The sequence below is a fragment of the Urocitellus parryii genome, chromosome 6 (assembly GCF_045843805.1).
Source record: "Urocitellus parryii isolate mUroPar1 chromosome 6, mUroPar1.hap1, whole genome shotgun sequence".
NCBI classification, from domain to species: Eukaryota; Metazoa; Chordata; class Mammalia; order Rodentia; family Sciuridae; genus Urocitellus; species Urocitellus parryii.
The window spans coordinates 12,719,102-12,738,791 of NC_135536.1; the positions used below are offsets into that span (position 1 = coordinate 12,719,102).

General features: G+C 56.9%; 1 protein-coding gene and 1 non-coding gene across 3 annotated transcripts in view; one reads left to right on the forward strand and one right to left on the reverse strand.

The window, feature by feature from the left end:
- The window catches only part of Itpk1 (inositol-tetrakisphosphate 1-kinase), a 134,893-nt gene that overhangs the window by 63,324 nt on the left and 51,879 nt on the right, over positions 1-19,690 (forward strand). For both annotated transcript variants that reach the window (XM_026394226.2, XM_026394227.2), the window contains exon 3: positions 8,003-8,128. In XM_026394226.2, the coding sequence (XP_026250011.2) occupies positions 8,003-8,128 (126 nt within the window). The remainder of the gene's footprint in view (positions 1-8,002; positions 8,129-19,690) is intronic.
- On the reverse strand, positions 15,419-15,495 carry Trnaa-cgc (transfer RNA alanine (anticodon CGC)). Its single transcript has one exon. It is a non-coding gene; the product is annotated as a tRNA-Ala (tRNA).

The following is a 19,690-nucleotide window of genomic DNA, read 5'->3' on the forward strand; positions in this document are numbered from 1 at the left end:
GCGGGGCTGGGCGGCTTCAGTCCCTCTGGAGTAGGATACTGAATCAGTCAAGTCGTCTGAGTGGCGTGGCAGCCCTGCCCCCACACTAGGCCCCTGAACCTGAAAGGCAGTTTCCATTTGGCATTGGAGGTGGGGTCTCTCCCAAGAACTGTGGCCAGTGTGGTGCTGGAGGGACTGAGTGCAGAGGAGTGGCAGGAAGGTGCTCATGCCCTGTGCAGGGCCCTGGCTGCCCAAGGCCCGCTCTGGGCCGGGATCCCTGCTGAGGCCCCACTTACCCTCTCTGGTTCAGTGCTGGAGCTGGTGTCATGGCTCCTTGGTACCCATAAGGACATGGGTTCAGTGTAGTCACAAGGACCCAGGCACTGCCCACAACTGCCTGCCTTCTTCCATCGTTCCTGGCTCCAGAAACCAGAATCCTATGGCCACTACTTTGTGAGGGCCCAGGGCAGAGATGCCCTGCCTCACAGGCCTTTGTGGGTCTAGTGAAGTAACACACGTGGCATGCCAGAGCTGGGCCTGGCATACAGTGGGCATCTGTGAGCCCAGGTTCTCTTTCCACATGCCACTCACCTGGCAGTGAAAGGTTTAGGTGCCTTCAGAATAGCACAGCATGGGAAGGCCCCTCTCCTTGTCCCTCAGGCCCCGCTCCCCACCCCAGGGAGGCTGCCACACAGTGCCTTGGGAACACCTTGAGATGCTCTGTGCAGGCCCAGGCAGGAGAGAGACACCCTCACACACTGCCCTGGGGCTGCTCCTCCTCAGAGGTCGCTTTCCAGGGTTTTCCACAAGTGATTCAATCTGATCCTCCTTCATGGACTTGATTTATTAATTTTGGTGACTACAAACAATGCCTTGTCTGTCAGCCACCAGCAGGATGGACTGACCCAGGGTCCCAACCCCGGCATGCCCAGCGATCCTTCCATGGGAGTGTTCAGAGATGGCTTCCTGGTTGAATCCTTCTGTCTCTCCAGCTGGGGTTCAGACCCACCCCGCTTCTCCTAGGGCTGTGGGCAGGATTGGATGGGGACCTTGTTGTTGGACCCCAGGCAAACATGCTCCTACCTCTGGCCCTGGCAGATCATGCCTTGGATCACATTGTGGCTGCCTGTCACTACAGGGAGGCATCTGGTCAGCTGTACAGTCAACCCCTTTCTTCCTGAAGAAAGCAGGCTTAGGACCCTGTGGCCTGGAGCACAGGGACCTGGGGCATGGAGGCACCTCCCTTGCTGACGGGTTGCACAGCCTCAGCTTGGTTGTTTTCCCTCCTAGAACCTGCCTTGCCCCTTCTGTAGTAGACACAATGACCCTGCCTCCCGAGGGCATGAAGACCAGGTGAAATACGTGTCTGAGCTGCTGGGTTCAACACTGGAATATGGTGAGGTTGAGGCAGCTCTGGTGGAAAGATTGATTAGGAAGGCCACACAAGGCCAGAGAGATAGAGTGAAGCCAGAGAAAATCCAGCCTCACGTGAAGACTGATGAAATCCCTGTTGGCTGACCTGATGCAGTGGGCTCAGCTTTGTTCATGGGGTGTTGGTTGGTGCCTGATGGTGACTATAGGAAGGATGGTTTTCACCCCCACTTTGCAGGTGAGGAAATGGGCTTACAGAGGTGAGGGATGCCCAGGTCTGCATAGCTGGATACAGCCTCTGTCCTTTGACCCCAGCACCCCTCTGCTCTGGGAAGGGGCTCTATATCTGGAAGAAGGGAGTCTGCTCCGCGGAGAAGGGAGTGCAGAGGGCAGGGGACCCTGCGAACCTCCTTCTGGCACAGATTGATCAGTGAGACCGCCCCACCCACACCCCTGCGTGTGTGTGCACACGGTGCCTCTGACGCTGTGGTGCCGTGGACTCCCCGCCACACTGGCCTGGACCTTCCTGTCCTTCCCTTTTTTCTTTGCCAGCCTGTGACTTGTGCTTTCCCCTCAGGACAGGAAGAGATGCTTCTGGTGACAGGGAGGGTTTGGTTCCTGTTCGTCTTGGGCCCAAGGGCACCACAATGAGCAGTAACAAAGACAAAGCAGCCCACTTGGCTGAGGCACTTGGGATCAAGGGACCCATTGGGCAGATTTAGGGGACGGGCTTTGCCGGATGCTGGAGGACAGCCAGGTCCGTGGTGTGGCTGTGTTCAAGGTTTCTGCCTTGTGATCCTCGGGGATCAGACAAGTAATCTTCCCCTTACAGGATGAATCCCCGTTCCTGTCTCCTCCGAATTCTGAACTGTAACTAAAAAATGAAAGAAGAAAGGAAAAAACCCAGCTGGACCGTTTGCTGTCATTTACTTTTCTCCCTATTTCCTGTCCCTTCCCTGTTTATTTTTTCCCAGCAAATGAAAGAAGACAGCATTGGGCTTGAGAACACCTGTCTGGGGGTAGGCTAGACTGGGCAGCTCTGTGTTCACAGATGACCCCAGAGTCCTGGTTGCTTAAGCCCTTGAAACACCCCTCACTTGTGCGCCAGCGCCCGGGACGGGGAGGCTCTGCTCGTCACAGGCAGCCTGTCTCCAAGGTCCCTAGGCCTGGCCGGAGAAGGGGAGAGCCCCACCGGCCCTCACACTTGCCATTAAATGCTTTGCCTGGGAAGTGACTTGGGCCACTCTCCCACAGGGTACTGGCTAGAGCTAGTTGTGGCTGGTTTCCCATGACCCAGTAGGGGCAGTGTCCTCGTACCCAGAGAAGGGCTGCTGTCCCTGTTACCCTACTCTGACATTTTGTGCTTCCTCTCTGGTGCTTCCTGTGGCAAATGCCGTTTCACGTGGTTGTAACACAGGCACATGCCCTTGTCCGCTGAGACCCTTCACTGTCATTTAGTGGCTCTTGAATAGCCCCTCGTGGTGGTGGGTGAGCCCATTACGGCACAGCTGTCCCATGTTGGCACAGGTCTTTATTGTGTTTCTTCTTGCCGACGTGGCCTCTGAGAAGTTCCCTGGTCCAGAGGCTGCCTCACCTACACGTCCTTCGCAGGCTGACACCCCAGGGATAGGCTCTCTGGGTCAGAGGCGGGGGGTGTTTATCTTTTTAATCTGCTCTTGAGCCTGACTCTGTGGCACTGGGCGCAGACCAGGGCTCTGAGCTCCTGAGAACACAGGGTCAGCCTGTTCTCGCAGAGCCCTGCTTGCTGGGTGGCTCTTTGAAATAAAGTTGCTGGAAGTTTCCCAGGATGTTGGAACTACCAGGCATTGTCATTTGGCCATTTAATTGCCTTGGCCCCTTGTCTTTTGGAGGGGAAATTTTGTCCACTCCTTTGCTGTGAGTAAGTTGCTGCTTCTTCCCATTACGTAGTAATTGGGAAACAGATTCTGAGAGACCGGGGACCTAGGTCAGGGAGCATGTTCGCCAGCCTCCCTCACTGGTCCTGGGCTGAGACTTCTGGGAGGACCAGCTGCATCTTGGTCCAGCCTGCTGGCAGGTCTTGGTGAGCTCCAGCTCTGGACCTTGCTGAGGGACACGTGGGGCTCCTTTGGAGTGAGCTGCCTGCTAAGGAAAGCCTTCGTCTCCCTGCCTGGCCACCTTTGGAGCCAAACCCTGCCAGGAGACTCACTGCCAGCACTGACTCCGGGGCCCGCTCCCTTTTGGAACCTGTGGGGAGCCCAGACCCGACCTCTCCTGCACAGGGGCCCTGCTGCTGCTTGTGAACCCCAAACCTAGTTGGGCAAACCGTCCTGATTCTCAGCTCCTCAGGAGGCTGCAGAGGCGTGGAGCAGACCCGCCCTCTCGCCTCTCCAGCCCTGTCTCAGCCTTGGCCAGGCAGCACTTCTGACACAGGGCTTGCACTTGAGGCCACAGTTGGAAGTTCTCTACTCCACAGAGGTGCATGGGGGGAAGGGGGCTGAAGGAAAGCTGGGAACGTGGGAGCCTTGGGAGTGGAGGGTACTTGTCTGGCTTTGGCTGGAGGGACACCTGGGTTTCCATGGTGCTGTGACCCCTGTGCCCTTGGGTGTGTCACTAAACTTTTGTGGCTGAGTGACCTCATCTGTGCTGCAGGTTGTCCATGTTTGTTAGCCAGCCTGTAGCCCAGGATAAGCCCTTTGTAAAGGCTAATTGTCATCATGAACCACAATGGTGAGCTCTGGTGTGGCAGCACTGTGGGGACACTATTGTGAGTCAACCAACAGTTGCAGTATCCAAACTCTGGCCTGTGTTGAGCTCCCACTGATGCCAGGGAGGCTCCCGCTGGCCCGTGAGTGTGAATACAGAGGAGCGGAAACGCGGTGGCTGGCGTTTTCTGAGTGAGTGGCACTCCTGGGCGAGGTCCCATTACCAGTGGGCATGAGGCCACGAGACGGCAGCAGAGCCTTCAGCCACAGCGTGCCTCCGCATGGCCCTGGTGCAGACAGCTGTGAGGATCGGGCGTCCCTGTGTGTGGGTGCAAGGAACAGCCCTGAGTGTGCAAGAGTGTGCGTGCTGGGCCTCGAGGCCACCTGCATTACAGATGGGGCCGCGAAGGTTCCGGGTCCTCCTGTCTGTTTCCCACCGTGGCTCTGTTGTGGCTTTGTGAGCCTCCGGGTTCTTTGGGCCTGTTAGGCCTTTTCAGGAAGTGCAGCAGATTCTGTGGTCCTGGGTGCCACGTGCTTCACAGTGAAGGACTCCGCAGCCAGAGGCGATGAGCAGCCTGCAGCAGGTGGGAGTCGCTGCCTGAGTCCAGTGGCTTGTGATCGGAAGTTATGGTGCCATCCTCCAGGGATGTGCCAAGGGTCCTGGGGACATAGTGAGACAGGAGTTCTTCCTGTTCAGGGTGGAGTGAGTTGAGAAGTATAAGGAAGGATTGGATGTTTGCTCTGGGACTCACGGCCGCCCTGTGAGGTATAGGGAGGAGTTGGTGGGGAAACTGAGGCAGCAGGGCTGGGTGGATCTCCAGGTCTGGCTGCCTTGCCCGTCCCTAGTTTCAGTCTTGGGGAGGTGGGCATGTGTCAGGGCCTCACTGGCCTAATTACCAGGCTGTGGATGATTAGGTTAATCATTTTAAAAGTCAGAGGTGACTCTTGGGCCACTGGGGTTTGCAGGCCTTTGTCCCACCTCCTAGCCCTGCCCCCTCCTTTGAGCCTTGCTGACCTTGTTGCTGAAGGAAACAGTGGCCCCTTGTTCTCCCCAGCACCACACTGCCGGTGTCCAACACGGGCCTCACACGATGGCGTGACTTGGAAACGAGCACCCAGACTTCCTCTGGCCTCAGCGGGGGCCCTTTCATCCAGACACCCTCACTGTGCCGAGAGGGAGAGATCAGACCCCTTCTGCAGAAGAGAACAGGAAGTTCTCGGGAAGCTCCCTTTCCTGAGGGCAGGGTATGGTCAGAAAAGCAGCAGACCACCTGTCCCAGGGTCTCTTAGGCCTGGCCCTTCCCACCGCATCTGGGAGTGGGCCTCTGTGTGTCCCCTCCCCTGAGGTACCCCCTTGAGTCCCCTCCTGACCATGTCTCCTTTGTAGAGTCCTCCCCTGAGGGTCCCTCTTCTGCAGCGTCCTCTGCCTCCACTGCCCTCCCCTCAGGTATTCTGGGGGCCTGTCTCCTCTTTCTCAGCTAGTGAGGAGAGACTTGAGGCTCTTGAGGCATTTTCAAGGAACAGAACCCTGTGGGGTGATCGTAGCATGTGTGGTCACTTGAAGGAGCACGGTGCAGAAGTCTTTAGAGCCACCAGGGCCCCACTTGCACCCTGCAGGAGGCCTCCATGCTGGGGAGGGGCCGGGCCCCTGCGTGTCCTGAGCTGTTGTTCTCCTGAAAGGGCTGCACTGGCATAAAAGTGCTTGGAAAATACACAGAGGCAGGTGGCTGGCTTCCAGAACTCGACTGTTTACCTCAGCAGCTCACCAGGAATGCCAAGAGCTCATTTTCCAAACAACCCACGGTTGTCAGGTCTACAGGCCTCAGGGTGATGCCAGGGGTGTCCCCTCTGCCTGCCTCCTTCCCCAGTCATTGGGGACCCCAGTTCCTGGCAGGCTGACTTGTCTCCCTGTAGTGTGGGGACAGGCCCAGGGTGTGTGTCAGCATCACTTGAGTGACCCGCTTCTCTGTGGCTCTCTGGGTCTGGGAATACTGGCCTCTTGTCCTGGTCCCGTCACAGTGGAACGTGGCAGAAGCTGGTGGGTATTCCGAGTGCCCCCCTTCTCTAGCTCATCCCACTGGCTTCTTTAAATTCAGGTGTCCTTAAATTCAGGTGTCCGGGGGTCTACACACAGAGCCAGGAAGGCCCTGGTGCTCTCCTTCTTTCCAAGGCAGAGACTGAGACTGGGGGATAACGAGCTGGTGGCCTGGCAGGGACTCTACGCGGCCTTGCTGCCCAGCCTCTCTACTTCCAGCTGCCTGGCTAGACTGGCCATTTTTCCTTCCGCTCTTGGTGTCCTGACCTGGGAGGGTCGGAAGGTTGTCCCCTGGCCCTGGCCTTGCTGTGAGAACCAGCGTGTGCCCAAGTCTCAGAAGATGTCTGGCTGGCCCTTCCCCTCCTCACCCAGGAGACTAACAGCGACCTCCGGTCCTGCGAGTTCGTGGGCCCTCGGCCCCTCCCCACGGGCGGGGGGGGGGCGCGTCAAGTTCTTACTGGGATGTCTGGGGCGCCCCTACATAGAGGTGAGCCCTCAGCATCCTTCCTGCAGAGTCGAGGACGTCAGGAAAGAGCTGCCCGTTCTGAAGTTAATAGAAGGGTTGCGGAGGGACTGTGTGTGGCTAGGTGGAGGAGGGCTGAGAGAGCCAAAAAGGGACAGGGTGCCTCGGAGGGAACAGGAGCAGTGGAGGACAAGGAGACCAAATTTGTCATAGGAGCCATAGAGATGGTGGCCATTATGGGAGAGGAGCTATGACAGCAACCAGGAGTGCATCTGGAGGGTGGCACCCAACCTCTTTCCTCTGTGCTGTGTTTGCTGGTGCCCTGACCCGGCCAGAGGACCAGGAGCTAGGTGGTGGCCTGAGGACAGCTGCTTGGGGCATGGCTGGCACTGGTCAGAGGGCAGTGGTGGGTGGGGTGAGGGATTGAATGCCAGGCATCATTGTGGGTTCCCGTTTGACTCCCAGCAGCACCACCGTTCCCACCCAGATCTTGGTAGGTCTTTAGTCTGTGCCTCGTTCTCTTCACTTGTGAGATCCTTTCCCGGGATGCTGGAAATAAACTGGAGCAAACACATAAGCCAGGAGCACATAGCTGCTTGGAATGACCCTTCCTAGCTGTTATTTGATTCAGCCTCCATCCTGGAGGAAGCTGCACTTGGGGGTGGGGCTTGTGGCCTCCTCTGGCCTCTTTTGAAGCCATGTGGGGGTCAGCCAGGTGCAAGGCTGACGCCACTGCCTCCAAGGGACTGTCCTTGCAGGTGGTGGCCATGTGCCGGCAGCAGACAGCTGGCGGGTCAGGAAGCCTAGCGGCAGGTGCTTCTGGCTCTGGTCAGGTGGTGCTGGCTGTCAGCCCCTAGCTCTGGCTCCCTTGGGGCCTGATCTTCCCAATCCCTGTCCTCTTAAAAAAACAAACACATTCCCAGTGAGCAGGGTGAGCAACCCGGACTTCCAGACAGCCCACACACCTCCGCCAGTCAGGCCAAGCCCAGATCTCGGTATGCAGTGAGTAGCCGCTGTTACTTGAGGCAGCAACTCCTAGATCTGCTGAGACCACCAGCTCTGCTGAGAGTTTTTATAGTTTTGTGGAAGGAATATCCACTTAGATCCAGTCTGCTGTCTGACTTGAGTCATTTTACTGAACCTCTCTGAGCCCTGGTCGTGGGCTGAAGAGACATGTGCAGTAATGCTTTCTCTAGACGGCCACTCCGCAGCCTACTTGGGTGTGTGGATTTTCTGCCCCTGGGTGCTATGGGGTTTGGGGACCAGAGTGCAAACACAGAGGCTGCTCTCTAGGAATTAGGAGAGACGAGTTGTGGAGCTGTAGGGGTCTCGTCCTGTCAGTGGGCCCTTAGGAGCTTCGTCCTCTCTGGTATGCTGCAGAGGCTTGTGGGTCCCCTGGCTTGTGCCTGGGGTAGGTAGTAGGGTGCAGTAGCCTCAGGTGCTGAAGTTGCTCTGTGTGTCCCATTACAGCTGAACCTCAGCCGGCCGATCGAGGAGCAGGGCCCCCTGGACGTCATCATCCACAAGCTGACTGATGTCATCCTTGAAGCCGACCAGAATGACAGCCAGTCCCTGGAGCTGGTGCACAGGTTCCAGGTGAGTGAGGCTGGTGCCACCCAGCTGAGGGGCCTGCAGGAGGCAGAGGAAGGCTCAGGAATGGCTGAGTGCTGTCTGAGGGCTGAAGCAGCCATTTGGATATGTCATCCACAGAAGTGACTGTGGCACTGGCCGAATGTGGTTTCAAAGGCAGGTACTTCCCTACGAGTGAGGCCTCGGTCTTCTTGGGCAGAGTGTGGAGACTGACGCCGGGCATGGTTGGCACCCTGCCCCTCCTGCCTGTGTAGACATGGCTAGGCCAGAGTGTGGCTGAGTCCAAGTGTGGCCTCTACACCTCACACAGGCACACTGCCCCGACTCGGCATCCAGAAGGGACCCTTTGCTGTGCTTGGAGCGAGGACACCTCCGCGGGCCTTTGTGCCAAGGCTTGCCTTGGAGGAGAGCCCCCTCTGCTTGTCACGCTGACCCTGTGTGCTCCTGGATGCACACGGCTCAGCTGTTCCCTGCTCCCCACCCATTTCCCTAGTAGCCTCCTTTTTTGTGTGGACAGATGTGATTCTTTCCTCTAGAAAATGGCTCAGGGGTCACAAGAAACAAAGTCACATTATCCAGGAAAAGCACTGAAACAGTGGGTGTCCTCGGCCTCCCAGAGAAACCGGTGCCTGAGCTAGCACTTTCCTTATGTGATAATTGGAGAGGTGACATCGTTTCTTTCTGTCAGAACAAAGAGGCTCTTGTCACATAATAGCCATCCTGCTGACCAAGTTCTTCTCTCCCACATGTTCAGGGACGGTGGCCTCAGCCTCCCTCGCTTCCCATGGCTCCCACCCGCTCCCTTGGCCGCTCCTTGCTGCAGAGCCCACTTCCCACCTGGGAGTGATGGGGACACAGTGGCAGCTGCTCACAGCCTCCCATGTCTTGGGGGTGGCAGGCAAGGTGGGGTTTGTCCCTGTGTTGTGCTCTCCAGGGCCTCTGCTCTTCCAGCAGCTGGATGTCCTTCCTGTGTGCTGGACTCCTGTCCTTTCCTAGGGCTGAAGCCATGGGAAAGGTGACTTGTGGAGCCTCAGTTTTCTCAATTGTGAGTTTCTTATTTTTCTTATTTCCACTCCTCCTGTTGGTCAGGAGGCCATATGAAGGGAGGTGTGAAGTCACTGTGCTTAGCCCACCACACGCCCATGAGTTCCTGCTGCACTCTGGGAGCTCTTCCAAGCACTGGGGTGAAGACATGATCCACTGCTTGTCCAGGCCCTGTCCCGTAGCAGGGCTGGGCTGAGATGATGCACTCCTTTGTCCATTTTATCTCTGTAGCCCCTCAGGGCATGGTTCCCCAGCCCTGCTTTCCAAGCCCAGGAGACTGAAGCTTGGAAGCATACACAGTGCACCCAAAGGGACTGGGCAGAGCCAGGGTTCAGTCTTGACTTTTTTAAGGACCGGCTGTGTGTTCCTACAATTGTGGCATTTATGCTACCTCTTGAGTCCTGGTCTCTGTCACCATCCTGGGTGCAGCCCCAGCTGGTGGCCAGCAAATCAGGGCTCTTCCTTGTCCCTGAGCTGTCTCCAGGAGGCTTCCAGGTGTTAGTTCTTGTGCTAGTGCTGCCTCAGGCGACAGTGTGGGGAGCACGGCTGAGCCTGGCAGCTGCATAGACCTTTGGGACAGGGATTCCTACTGAATCCCTCTGAAGGATGATGGTCGTGCAGGGACCTGCTGAGCAGCTCCATTTGTAAGGCTGGGCGATGTGTAGTGAGAGCAGTTGTGACAGCAGGAAGCTCACAGAGCAGCCACGGGGCACCAGGCCCTGTTCTAAAGCACTTTGTGCACATTGGCGGGTCTGCTGTCGAGCAGGAGGCTACTCTTATTTCCAATGTGAGCGAGGAATGGGTGGAGGAAGGTTGGGTGGCTTCTCAAGTCGCCATAGTTAGAAAGTGGTGACTGGGGTCTGAACTGTGTCGCTGGCTGGACCCCACTCTCCCCCACCTGCCAGACTCCACAGCAGACTCTGGACACATTGCCCGGTCAGTGCCCCCAGCATCAGTTTCCTTGTCATTAGAATGAGGTACTGGTGGCTCCTCCTTCCTGGGACAGGCAGCATTGTGTGGGAAAGTGCTGGTACTTGGGAGAGCTGTGGCCTTCCTGCTGTTGTAGCTGCCATAATGACACCACCATTACTTTGGTTGGTAACATCTTTCTGTAAGGGCCAGGCCCCTGACTGGCCCAAGGGTCCCTGGAGTCACGGAATAGCTATTCCATCCTCATTGCCCCGGACACTCTGAGCTTTCAGCCCAGGGCAGGCGATCGCAAACAGCCGTGAGAGCTGCCTTCTGTGTACCTGCTGTGGGCAGAGAGGACACACATCAGGGGGGCGGGAAGTGCAGCTTAAGGTTACCAGGTACAGTGGGGGTCTTGGCTGGGTCTCCAGGTCTGTCCCTTCCAGGGTACACACTCAGTGGTCCTCAGCAGGATAGTGACCTCATGCAAGCTTTCCAGCCCCAGCATTTCTGGGATGAATTTTCATTCATCGTGGGTTTCAGTGAGAAGTCAGATGTCTGATAAGGCCAAGAAGTTTCCTCCTTTGTGAGAACAGTCCCTTAGGGAAGAGTGTGCTCCCGGTGCTCTCCAGAGGACTCAGAGGGGAGGAGCCAGCAGCAGGTGTGAGAGAGTCCGGCAGCTCCAGGGCCAGGACACAGAGGAGGCTTTTGCTGACACGTCGTCCCCTGCCACTGACTGACAGAGGCATAGGCTCAGAGCCGGGTCATGTGAACTCAGGGATGACCCTCGACCTTGACCATGCCCTTTGTTTTCAGAGTCTGTTCGAATGTTCTTTCTTGAGACGTGAATGAGGAGGTGTTGGTGTGGCTTGTGGAATGGGGGGAGCCGGGAGGCCACGATCAGAGGCAGTGGACTTCAGGAGCAGGAAGCAGACCTGGGGTGTGGACCTGCAAAGCAGCCCCACCCTGCCTTTCCTGGTGAGCAGAAAAAGCAGAGTTAGATGCTCTGCCTGAAGGGCCTTCTCCCAAAATAGTGTCCAGGTCCCTGGGGAAGGGTTTGGAACTGTGTGCAAAGATCAAGTTTCTGAGCCAGTCCTGACAACCATGGAGCCTTCTGCTGTGGGATGCTCCTGTCCACCTGAGCCCCTGAGAAGTTGAGCTGAGAGCCCAGGTGGGTAGGTGGGGATCTGAGCCTGGTTATTAGATACAGGCTGGTGTGCTGCCGTGGATCATTAAAGCTCCTTGTTATGGAAATACCCAATCTGTTTTTTTTCTTCCAATTTTGATTAGTCTCACAATGGCTGGGCCTGGACAGTCACTGGGATGATTCAGTTGGTTTTCTACTCCAAGGCTCGTGTGAACAAGCAGCCTGGTGCCACCACGGCTCTGCTTGAGATTTGGTTATCAGTGTGCAGTGCTGGGCAAAGGTCCCTTGGTGACCCTGCCTACATGGGCAAGTGAGGCTGGCCAGACCCCAGGGCCTCTCCAGCAGCTTTCTCGGGGAGCAGCAGGAACCTCCTGCTCACTGACCTTCCCAGCACTGCCTGCCAGGTGTGGGAGGGCGCCCCTCCTCTTCTGCCGCACCTTCCAGCCCCAGAAGGGTCATTATGCTGACTGCGATCTGCAGGGCCTGGGGATCCTCCTGGGGTTTTCTTGAATGAACCTGGGGAAGGAGGTTGGGTCCAGGTTGAGGCTTCTTGGACCCATTTTACTCAGCTGGAGGGACGTTTGTTGTCCCCGGTGTTCCTGGAGCCCAAGTCTCACACACACCCTGGGGCTGCTTGCTGATTGCCATTGCTCTGAGTGCCCAGCCAGAGGGAGGCCAGGGCTGCTGGGGATTGTTCTCATAGCCCGAGCCACGCACTGGGAAAGCACTCTCGTCACAGTGCGGACTGGCTTAGCTTTCCTGTTGTGGTGTCATCAAAGACCAGGACTGTTACTGTGGCCTATGGGTCTGAGTGGCCTGACCACAAGCCTCCCTATGTCCCCTGCTCTGTGCTTGTTGTGCTGGCCCTTCCACAACAGCTGTGGAGCCTGCCCTGCCCAGTGTCTTTGCACAGTGGTTCCTTCACCTGGGTGCCACTTACCAAGGGGCATGTTCTCTGATGATTGACACAGCTCCTGTCCTTGTCCCTCCTGACTTCGCACTTTTCCTTCAGGCCATTTGAAAGTCAGTTATTCCTCCTCAGTTGCCACCATCCATCCCTCACTGGGCAGGGGTTGTGCCTGCTCCCAGCACCTGGTGTGCCTGGCTGCTGCCCTTGGTGCCTGGTACCCTGGCTACGAGAATGTGTGTGTTAGGAGTCATGTGTCAGCTTCCCATTGCTGTTACACATCTGAGAAAGGCAGCTTTAAGGAGGAAAGGTTTATTTTGGCTCACGGGCTCAGAGATGTTGGTCTGTGGTCACTTGGCTCTTGGTTCTGGTCCTGTGGTGAGTCAGGACATCTTGGTGGGGAGCACATGATGGAGCAGAGCTTCTTAGACTCCAGGAAGAGAGAGCATGCTTGCTTGCTGTGTAACAGAGTCCCGTCCAGAGTCACTGTGGAAGGGCCTGAACCCCCTGTGGGCGGGGCTGGCTGAGCACCGAACCCTGACATTCAGCCATTCCCAAGGGTTCCTTCTCAGAGCACTGCTGCGCCGGGGACTGAGACTTCACCACATGGGCAGAAGTGCCTGCAGGGTGCTGGCCTTGAGCTGGTGAGCCTTGTGCAGGGCACCTGGTAGCCTAGGTGGGGGACTAGGAGCATGGTGTGTGCCCAGTAGTTGTGCATGGGGATGTCCTGGCAGGGCCAGAGCTCCTCATGCCAGGTGTGGGGCGTGGCCTCTGTTCTATAGGAGAGTCGGGACAGGATGGCAGGTTTAACTGGCAGAGACAGGATCTGCCCAGGAGGGGGACCTGCCATGCAGAAGGAGCAGGTGGGGACCCCCAAAGCCAGCCATGACTGGTGTTGAAGATGAAGAGGGAGCTCCTGCCTTGTGGCCCAGTATCACCTGTCCTCAGCTCAGTGTCCTGTGACCCTGAGTGTCCCCTTTCTCAGCCACAGTGGCAGGACAGAGTCCCACTCCCTCTCAGGTCTCTGTCAGTGTTCAGTTGTGTGAAATGGGTCTAGGAAGGGGGCCCCTTACCTGTCCCCAGGGATGCAGGAATCGCTCACACGCTTGGCTGTTTGGTTCTTTACTAGCGTTTACCTGAAAGAAGAAGCATTTACTCAGCCTTGGTACTGCCATCAGCCAGGGGATAGGAAGGGGTGGGGCAGGGCAAGGGCAGGAGCCTCTGGTGCCTCCCTGCAGGACGGGTTCCTCTGGAGGGGTGGAGGGCATGGCCTTCAGGCCCTTCCTGCTGTGACTCAGGTGAGGCCCGGCTTCACTGCACCCAGGGCTGCCCAGATTAGCTTGAGACTCAAGGCCACGCCTGTCAGGGACCTTGGCCTGAGCGGCCCGCCGGCAGGTCTCTGTGGCAGGACAGTATGGAGGTGAAGCTCAGAATGGCTCTCGGTTTCTGACCGGCAGAACTGGGGACTCTCACACCGCCTGGCCCAGAGTGCCTGTGGCCTCTGTGGAGTAGGACCGCCTGCTGCAGGCACCGAGTACCCCACAGCTCCTGTCCTCCTTCACAGGGTGTCGTGAGCATCAAACAGGTGGACATATGCAGTGCCCTTAGAACCTGGTGCAGGGCGAGTGCTGCATGCATGCGTGCGTGCGTGCGCACACATCTGTGTGAGTGCTGACCACCCTTCCTTTTAGTGTCTGGGCTGTGCTGGTGTGTGCAAGGCACCCCCACACAGGCTTGGCACTTGAGCACTGGGTCACACACCTAACATCACCTTTAGTACGGTGGCAGTAGCACTACTCCTGGCCTTATCTGTGGCTCCAGCTGACTCGAGGGTTCTCATTTGTAGTTGGAGTTGATGAGGTGGTGAGTTTGAAAGTGTCCCCAAAGTGTGTTGTGAGGGGGCAGCTGAATGTGGAGTGGCAGCCTGAGACTCATGGCTGGGCCAGGGTCAGGGACGTGGATGCCACCCCTGGCTCTGCTCCTCTCCAGCCAGCCAACCCGCACTCCACAGGGAATATGCAGGCTGGCATGTGAGACAGGGATGCTGGGAGCAGCCCTGTCCAGCCCCAGGGCTGCCTCCCTGAGCGTGGCCATCACTCCCAAGGCCACAGGTCAGCTTTGCCCCCACCCTTGGGGCTCAGACATAATTGCACCACTGCATTGAATCCATGCTGTCACCCGGTGCTCGCTGATTGTTGGGGAGGGGGGCAGGGAGGGGAGACAGTTTTGGCTGTTCTGGGTCCTTGGATCTGGTTAGGAAGATGGCGTCTGAACTTCGAGATGTTTCACAACTCCCAGAATCTAGTGGGTCTCTGTTGGCTTGCCTGTAGGCTGTGGGGTCAGAGCTAGGGTCCAAGTGGAGGGTTTGGGTTGTCACCACAGAGCAGTGGGAGACCTTGATGGAGTGTCTGCCATGTGGCCTACTCTACCTTGGGCCAGCAACTGAGGGACCATTCCCACCCAGCTGGCTTGAAGGTCAGTATTCACCTGAGGAAGAGGTTGTCACCTGAACCACCTCTGACACGCTGGTGTCATGCAGTGACACAATGTTGGCTGTCAGGTGCCATGGGAGGTGGAACTGGGACATCTCAGCCTCAGAGAAAGATCTGTGTCTTGGGGTGACTGCAAGGTCAGCCTTGAGGAGCCTGCTGCCCTGGGTCACAGACCATTCCTCCCATGGTGGAGACGGCCACACAATCTGCCCATTGTGTACTGAGGCCTTGCCAGGCCAAGCGGGTGGGGCCTGGAATCACTCTTCCTGCTGCTGGAGTTGTGATCATTTAGCTCCCTAGGCTGGCTCAGGCACTTTCTCATGCCGAGAGGAAGCCTGGACCCCAGGCAGACCTGCTACCCATTACTCCCCAAGGGCAGGGATGATCTTGGTGCAGCCCAGGTGGTGGGTGGCTGGAGAGGGTGCCCTGAAGCCTGAGTCCAGGCCAGCTTGCTGTGTGTGTGTGGACAGTGTTTTACAGCTCAGAGCATGTTGGGTTTCAGAAATAGAAATGGTTATTAATACATTTCCCGAAGTTGTAGAAAGAACTTCTGTGCATGTTTTCTTTAGATTTCTTAGTTTTATTGATATCTTTGGATAATTCTGTGTTGTTAGGGGTTGCCCTCTGCCGTCCAGAATGTTTGGTGGCCTGCCTGGCTTCTGTGGATTCTACCCACTGGAGACTAGTAGTGCGCTTGCCCCATGCCTCTGTTTTGACCACAATGGCTCCAGATGTGCAGATGTTGGCTGGCACCCCTGGTTGAACACTGCTGTGCTTTTTTTTTTTTTTTTTTTTTTTGGCTGTGCTAGGGATTGAACCCAGGGCCTTGTGCATGCGAGGCAAGCGCTCTACCAACTGAGCTATATCCCCAGCCCCCCGCTATGCTTCTTGAGGGAGGACTTCAGCATCCCTGAGAGCCGGGGTGGCCTGGAGAGTTGCTCCTGTCACAGGCATCCATGCTGGGGCCCCACGCATCAGGCTTCAGCATTGGGATCTCAGCCCATCTTGGGCTTCTTTTCATCCGTAACGCTGGCAGCAGAAAGGGCACCCTGTTTTCCATTTTCCTCCTGGGTTGTGTCGGGACGTGACTTCCTGACTTGTTTCTATGCTGCCTGTGTCGGCTGCATGCTACAATAAAGCCCAGTGTGGTTTCCTTGAACTTCATGTAATGAGTCACATTGCCACCTCAAGCCAAGAGTACAGCTAGCTGGTAAATTACATGCTGCTGCTCTGCTGACCTTGGTCATCTGAGGATGGACAGAGGATGTCCTCAGAGCTCCTAACAGTGCATCTGTGCAAGGTGGGTCTCTGCTCCCTGCTTCAGGCCTCCACACCCCGTGCTCTCAGTCTCCCCATAGATTGGTGAGATCATTCATCAACTATTAGGTCCACTCAGTTGTTCATTCAGCAGATCTTAGCTGAGCACTCTACGTGCCAGGAATCATAAGACTTGCAGATGCAACAATAAATAGGTCAGGTGGACATAGTCCCTGACTTTGTTGTATTCACGTGTGAGCGTGTTGGGGAACAGGGACGAAGCAGACAAAACACCAGTGTACTGAAGAGAAATAACACAGCCTCAGTTACGTGAAGAACTTGGAGGAAAGAAGTCAGGGTTGTGGCAGTGGGAGGTTCTTGACACTGGTCCTCCCTGGGGAGCTGACACTTGAGCTGAGGCCTGAAAAGATGGGACAGAGCCCGTCCTGATAAGGGGAGACTTGGGCAGGTGGAGGGGGCAGCCTATGGGAAACCCTTTGGAGGGCAAGTTGCAGAGACCCAGGATCTGGAAGACCTGTTGTGGCTGAGCATAGTCCGCAGTGGGCTGGAGGGAAGGCAGGGCCCAGATTGACCCTGTACTATGGTATCCGAGGAGTTGTGGGCAGCTCCTTTGGACAAGTGACATCATGCCATGTCCTCTCTCTGGTGACCCTGATTGAACCACAAAGTGCCGTCTTCTACTTTCTACACTCTGAGGAGGAAGAGGCCTTGGGCCGTGGCGGGGATCGGTGGCAGGCTGCTGCCTCCCTGGGAGCTTGCTGCTGCTGGCTAGGGAAGGGCCACCGAGGGCAGCAGCATTCCTGGCTGCAGCTCCAGCGACTGCTGGCTGCGGTACATCTCTCTGTTTCCATCAGCCAGAGCCTGCTGGGACCTGGGAGGTCTGGGTGGCTGTGCGCAGAGGTGCGGAGCCTGGCCCTGAGGCCTGAGTGACCCTTGGCTGTCCCAGAGTTCAGCGCACCACTGACTGCACACAATTCCAGTTAGTGATCTCCCCACCCCCACCCCAGCCCCAAGCAGGGAATCCCTGCGGCCTGGCTGTGTGTCTGCTTGTGAACCGGTCCAAGCCCTGGGTGAATAGGGCAGGGGAGCCTGTGGCTGCCAGGAGGTCTCTGCTGGGGAACCAGCAGATGTGGGCCGTGGGCAAGGGTGGGGGCAGGGGTTCCCCCTGGCATGGGCTCCCCCTGGCATGGGCGTATGTAGGAATGAAGGACTGCTGCTGTGGGGCACACTCAGTATGATCTGGGACCAGGCTCCCCTTTCCTTTCTTCTTCGCCTGGCACAGCTGTTGGCTGTGACAGTGGCCAGGTGACCACCGAGACCCTTGCAGCCCTGACGGCCTGTGGTCTACGAGTGAACAACCCATGGCCTCCGTTCCATGAGGTCATGTTGCCCCAGGCCCACGCCAGTGTCGCACCCGGCCCTTGCAGGTTCTACAGGCCGCGTGTGGCCTCAGTCTCCTAGTCATCTGGAGGACCTGATTAGTTCTGTGCCCAGTGCTGGGAGAGAGCACCGGACATCCGTCAGGTGAATAGCCTAGGCCGTTGCCTTGCCCTTCTCTTGCCAGAGAGGGTGGGAGCAGTTTATAAGTTCAGCGCTGGGCTCCGGGGACAGAAGGGAGGTATTGTTTTCACTGGGGTCCTGGGGGTGGGGAGGGATCTGCTGACTCAAAATAATAGCCTTCAGTTCCTGCCCAGCCTCCCCGTCCACACAGGGTTAGTTTTCGGCTGGAGCAACATTTTTCCTGGGCTTTTCTCTGGCTCTTGAACACCAGTCTCTCCCCTACAGCCCGTTTCTCCCAGTCCAAGCTCACACTGCTCACAGGTGGCCGAGGGTGGTTTGTGACATGGTGATGCCTCAGGCCACTTGGGTGGTGACCTAGGTGGCAGTTGGGGCTTGCCTCTTTCTTTGGGCTAGGGGTGCCTGTGCCCGGGAGGCCCTGCTGTCCTCCTGGGTGCTCAGGCCCCAGCCCTGTGCCTTCCCTCATCTGGAATGGAGGTTCCCCCACCTGCTGGTGGCATTTATTCTGAAGGCAGGGCCTGTTGCTCCAACCTCCCCAGGGCCTTTTGAATCCTTTCTTCTAAGGCAGTTCTCTTTGCCACCTGGAAAGTGACATGCTATTGGTGGCTTCTAAGAAAATGTCCTGTGCCCTTCCCTGTGCTCCACTCATCTTTTCCAGCTGAGTCTTACAGGGACTGATGCCGAGGGCCCTTAGACATGGATTTCCTGGTGGCATCTGTGTGGTCCTAGGTGGCAGCTCTGGTTTGGGGGACTCTGTACATGGAACACATTCCTGACTGGGGTCTCTCTCCTGTCCTGCTGCCCCGCCAACCTGTTTCCCTTTGGGCAGCCATTGGCTTCAGGGGCTGTGAGCCTTCTCAAAGGCTTCTGGGTGCTGAATATGGTCTCCCTTTGCCACGCAGACCCACTGGCCTGGGAAGTGGCCCAGCGTTGGCCCCCACAGCGCCCTCTGCCTTTCAGCAGTGCCTTGAACGGCCTTAGCCACCTTTGCTAACAAGGCTCTGCCAGCGAGCACTTAGAATGTCTCTGATCACATTTTAGAAGCATGTCCTAGCAACCACCCAGCAACACATGAGGAGTGAACCCCAGGGGTAGAACTGCCGAGTTCGTACATTATTTTGGCTGTGGCCTGGTTTCCTCCACACAACCTGTACGGGTTCTGCACCTGCCTTCCATGTGCTACCTCCTCTGTTTCTGAATAGCTTATGTTGGCCCAGAATTACCATGTGTCAGAGGGGACCAGGTCCCTCCAGTCTCTTCTCTTGCCTGTTGGTTATACCTCTGGACACTCAAGGCCCCAGAAAGGGCATTGCTGGCCTCATCAGCTTGTCTGGGCCACCTTGCTCCTGACTGTGCTCCCGCATTCAGCTGGCCTCTAATCCACACCCCTGTGCTGTTGGAGTCTGGCCACCCCAGCCTGAGCTCCCAGGTTAGTAAGGGGGCTGAGGAGCAAACAGGCCTGGGGTACATGGTGGTTTTCTTTTCAGCTCTACCAAATCAGAGACAGTATTGTGCTCAGGGTCAAGGCAGCCTGTCAATCCTGCCTGAACAGTGAAGCCCAGCACACGTGCCCAGCACTGGCCTGACGCACTGCCAAGACCTCGTCTGTTCCAAGTTCCATCCCATGGTCTTGCAGACTGTTGGACTGGTCACTTTGTAACTGAGAGCTGTCCCTGTCATCCTGCAGCCAAGGACCCTATTGCTTTAGGATCAAGTCCAGACTCTTGGGTTGGTTTGTCTCCAACTGTTTTTCCTGCCCTTGGCCTATTTAACCTTCCCTTTTGAGACTTATGTCTACTCCAGCTGTGAGCCTCCTTACAGGTCCTCAGGCGTGCTAGGGTGCCTTTCCCCAGGGCTCTGCTTTAGCTGTCCCCTCTGCTTGGAGTGCCCTTTCTCCAGGCCCATGTCCATTACCCTCTGTGGTTCAAAAACAGTGACCTTAGGAAACTTCCTCCCCCCGCAACCCTAATGACCAGATTAGTTCCCCAGCCCAGTGCATCCCTCGTGTCAACCCTCCAGACCCTGTCACCACCACCCCCTGCACCCTAGCACATCTGTCACTCAGCAGACCCCCGGAGGGTGGTCAGCATTTACATCCAGACACATGCTCACATTCACATGCATGCACCATCACATGTTCACATGCATGCTCACACCCTTGCACACCCATGCACATTTACACACACATTTACATGTGTGTGCACACACACAGGCTGGTCTTGTGTGCTCTGGAGACCTCAGACAGGGTGTTCAGACACGAGAGGTCTCTCCAG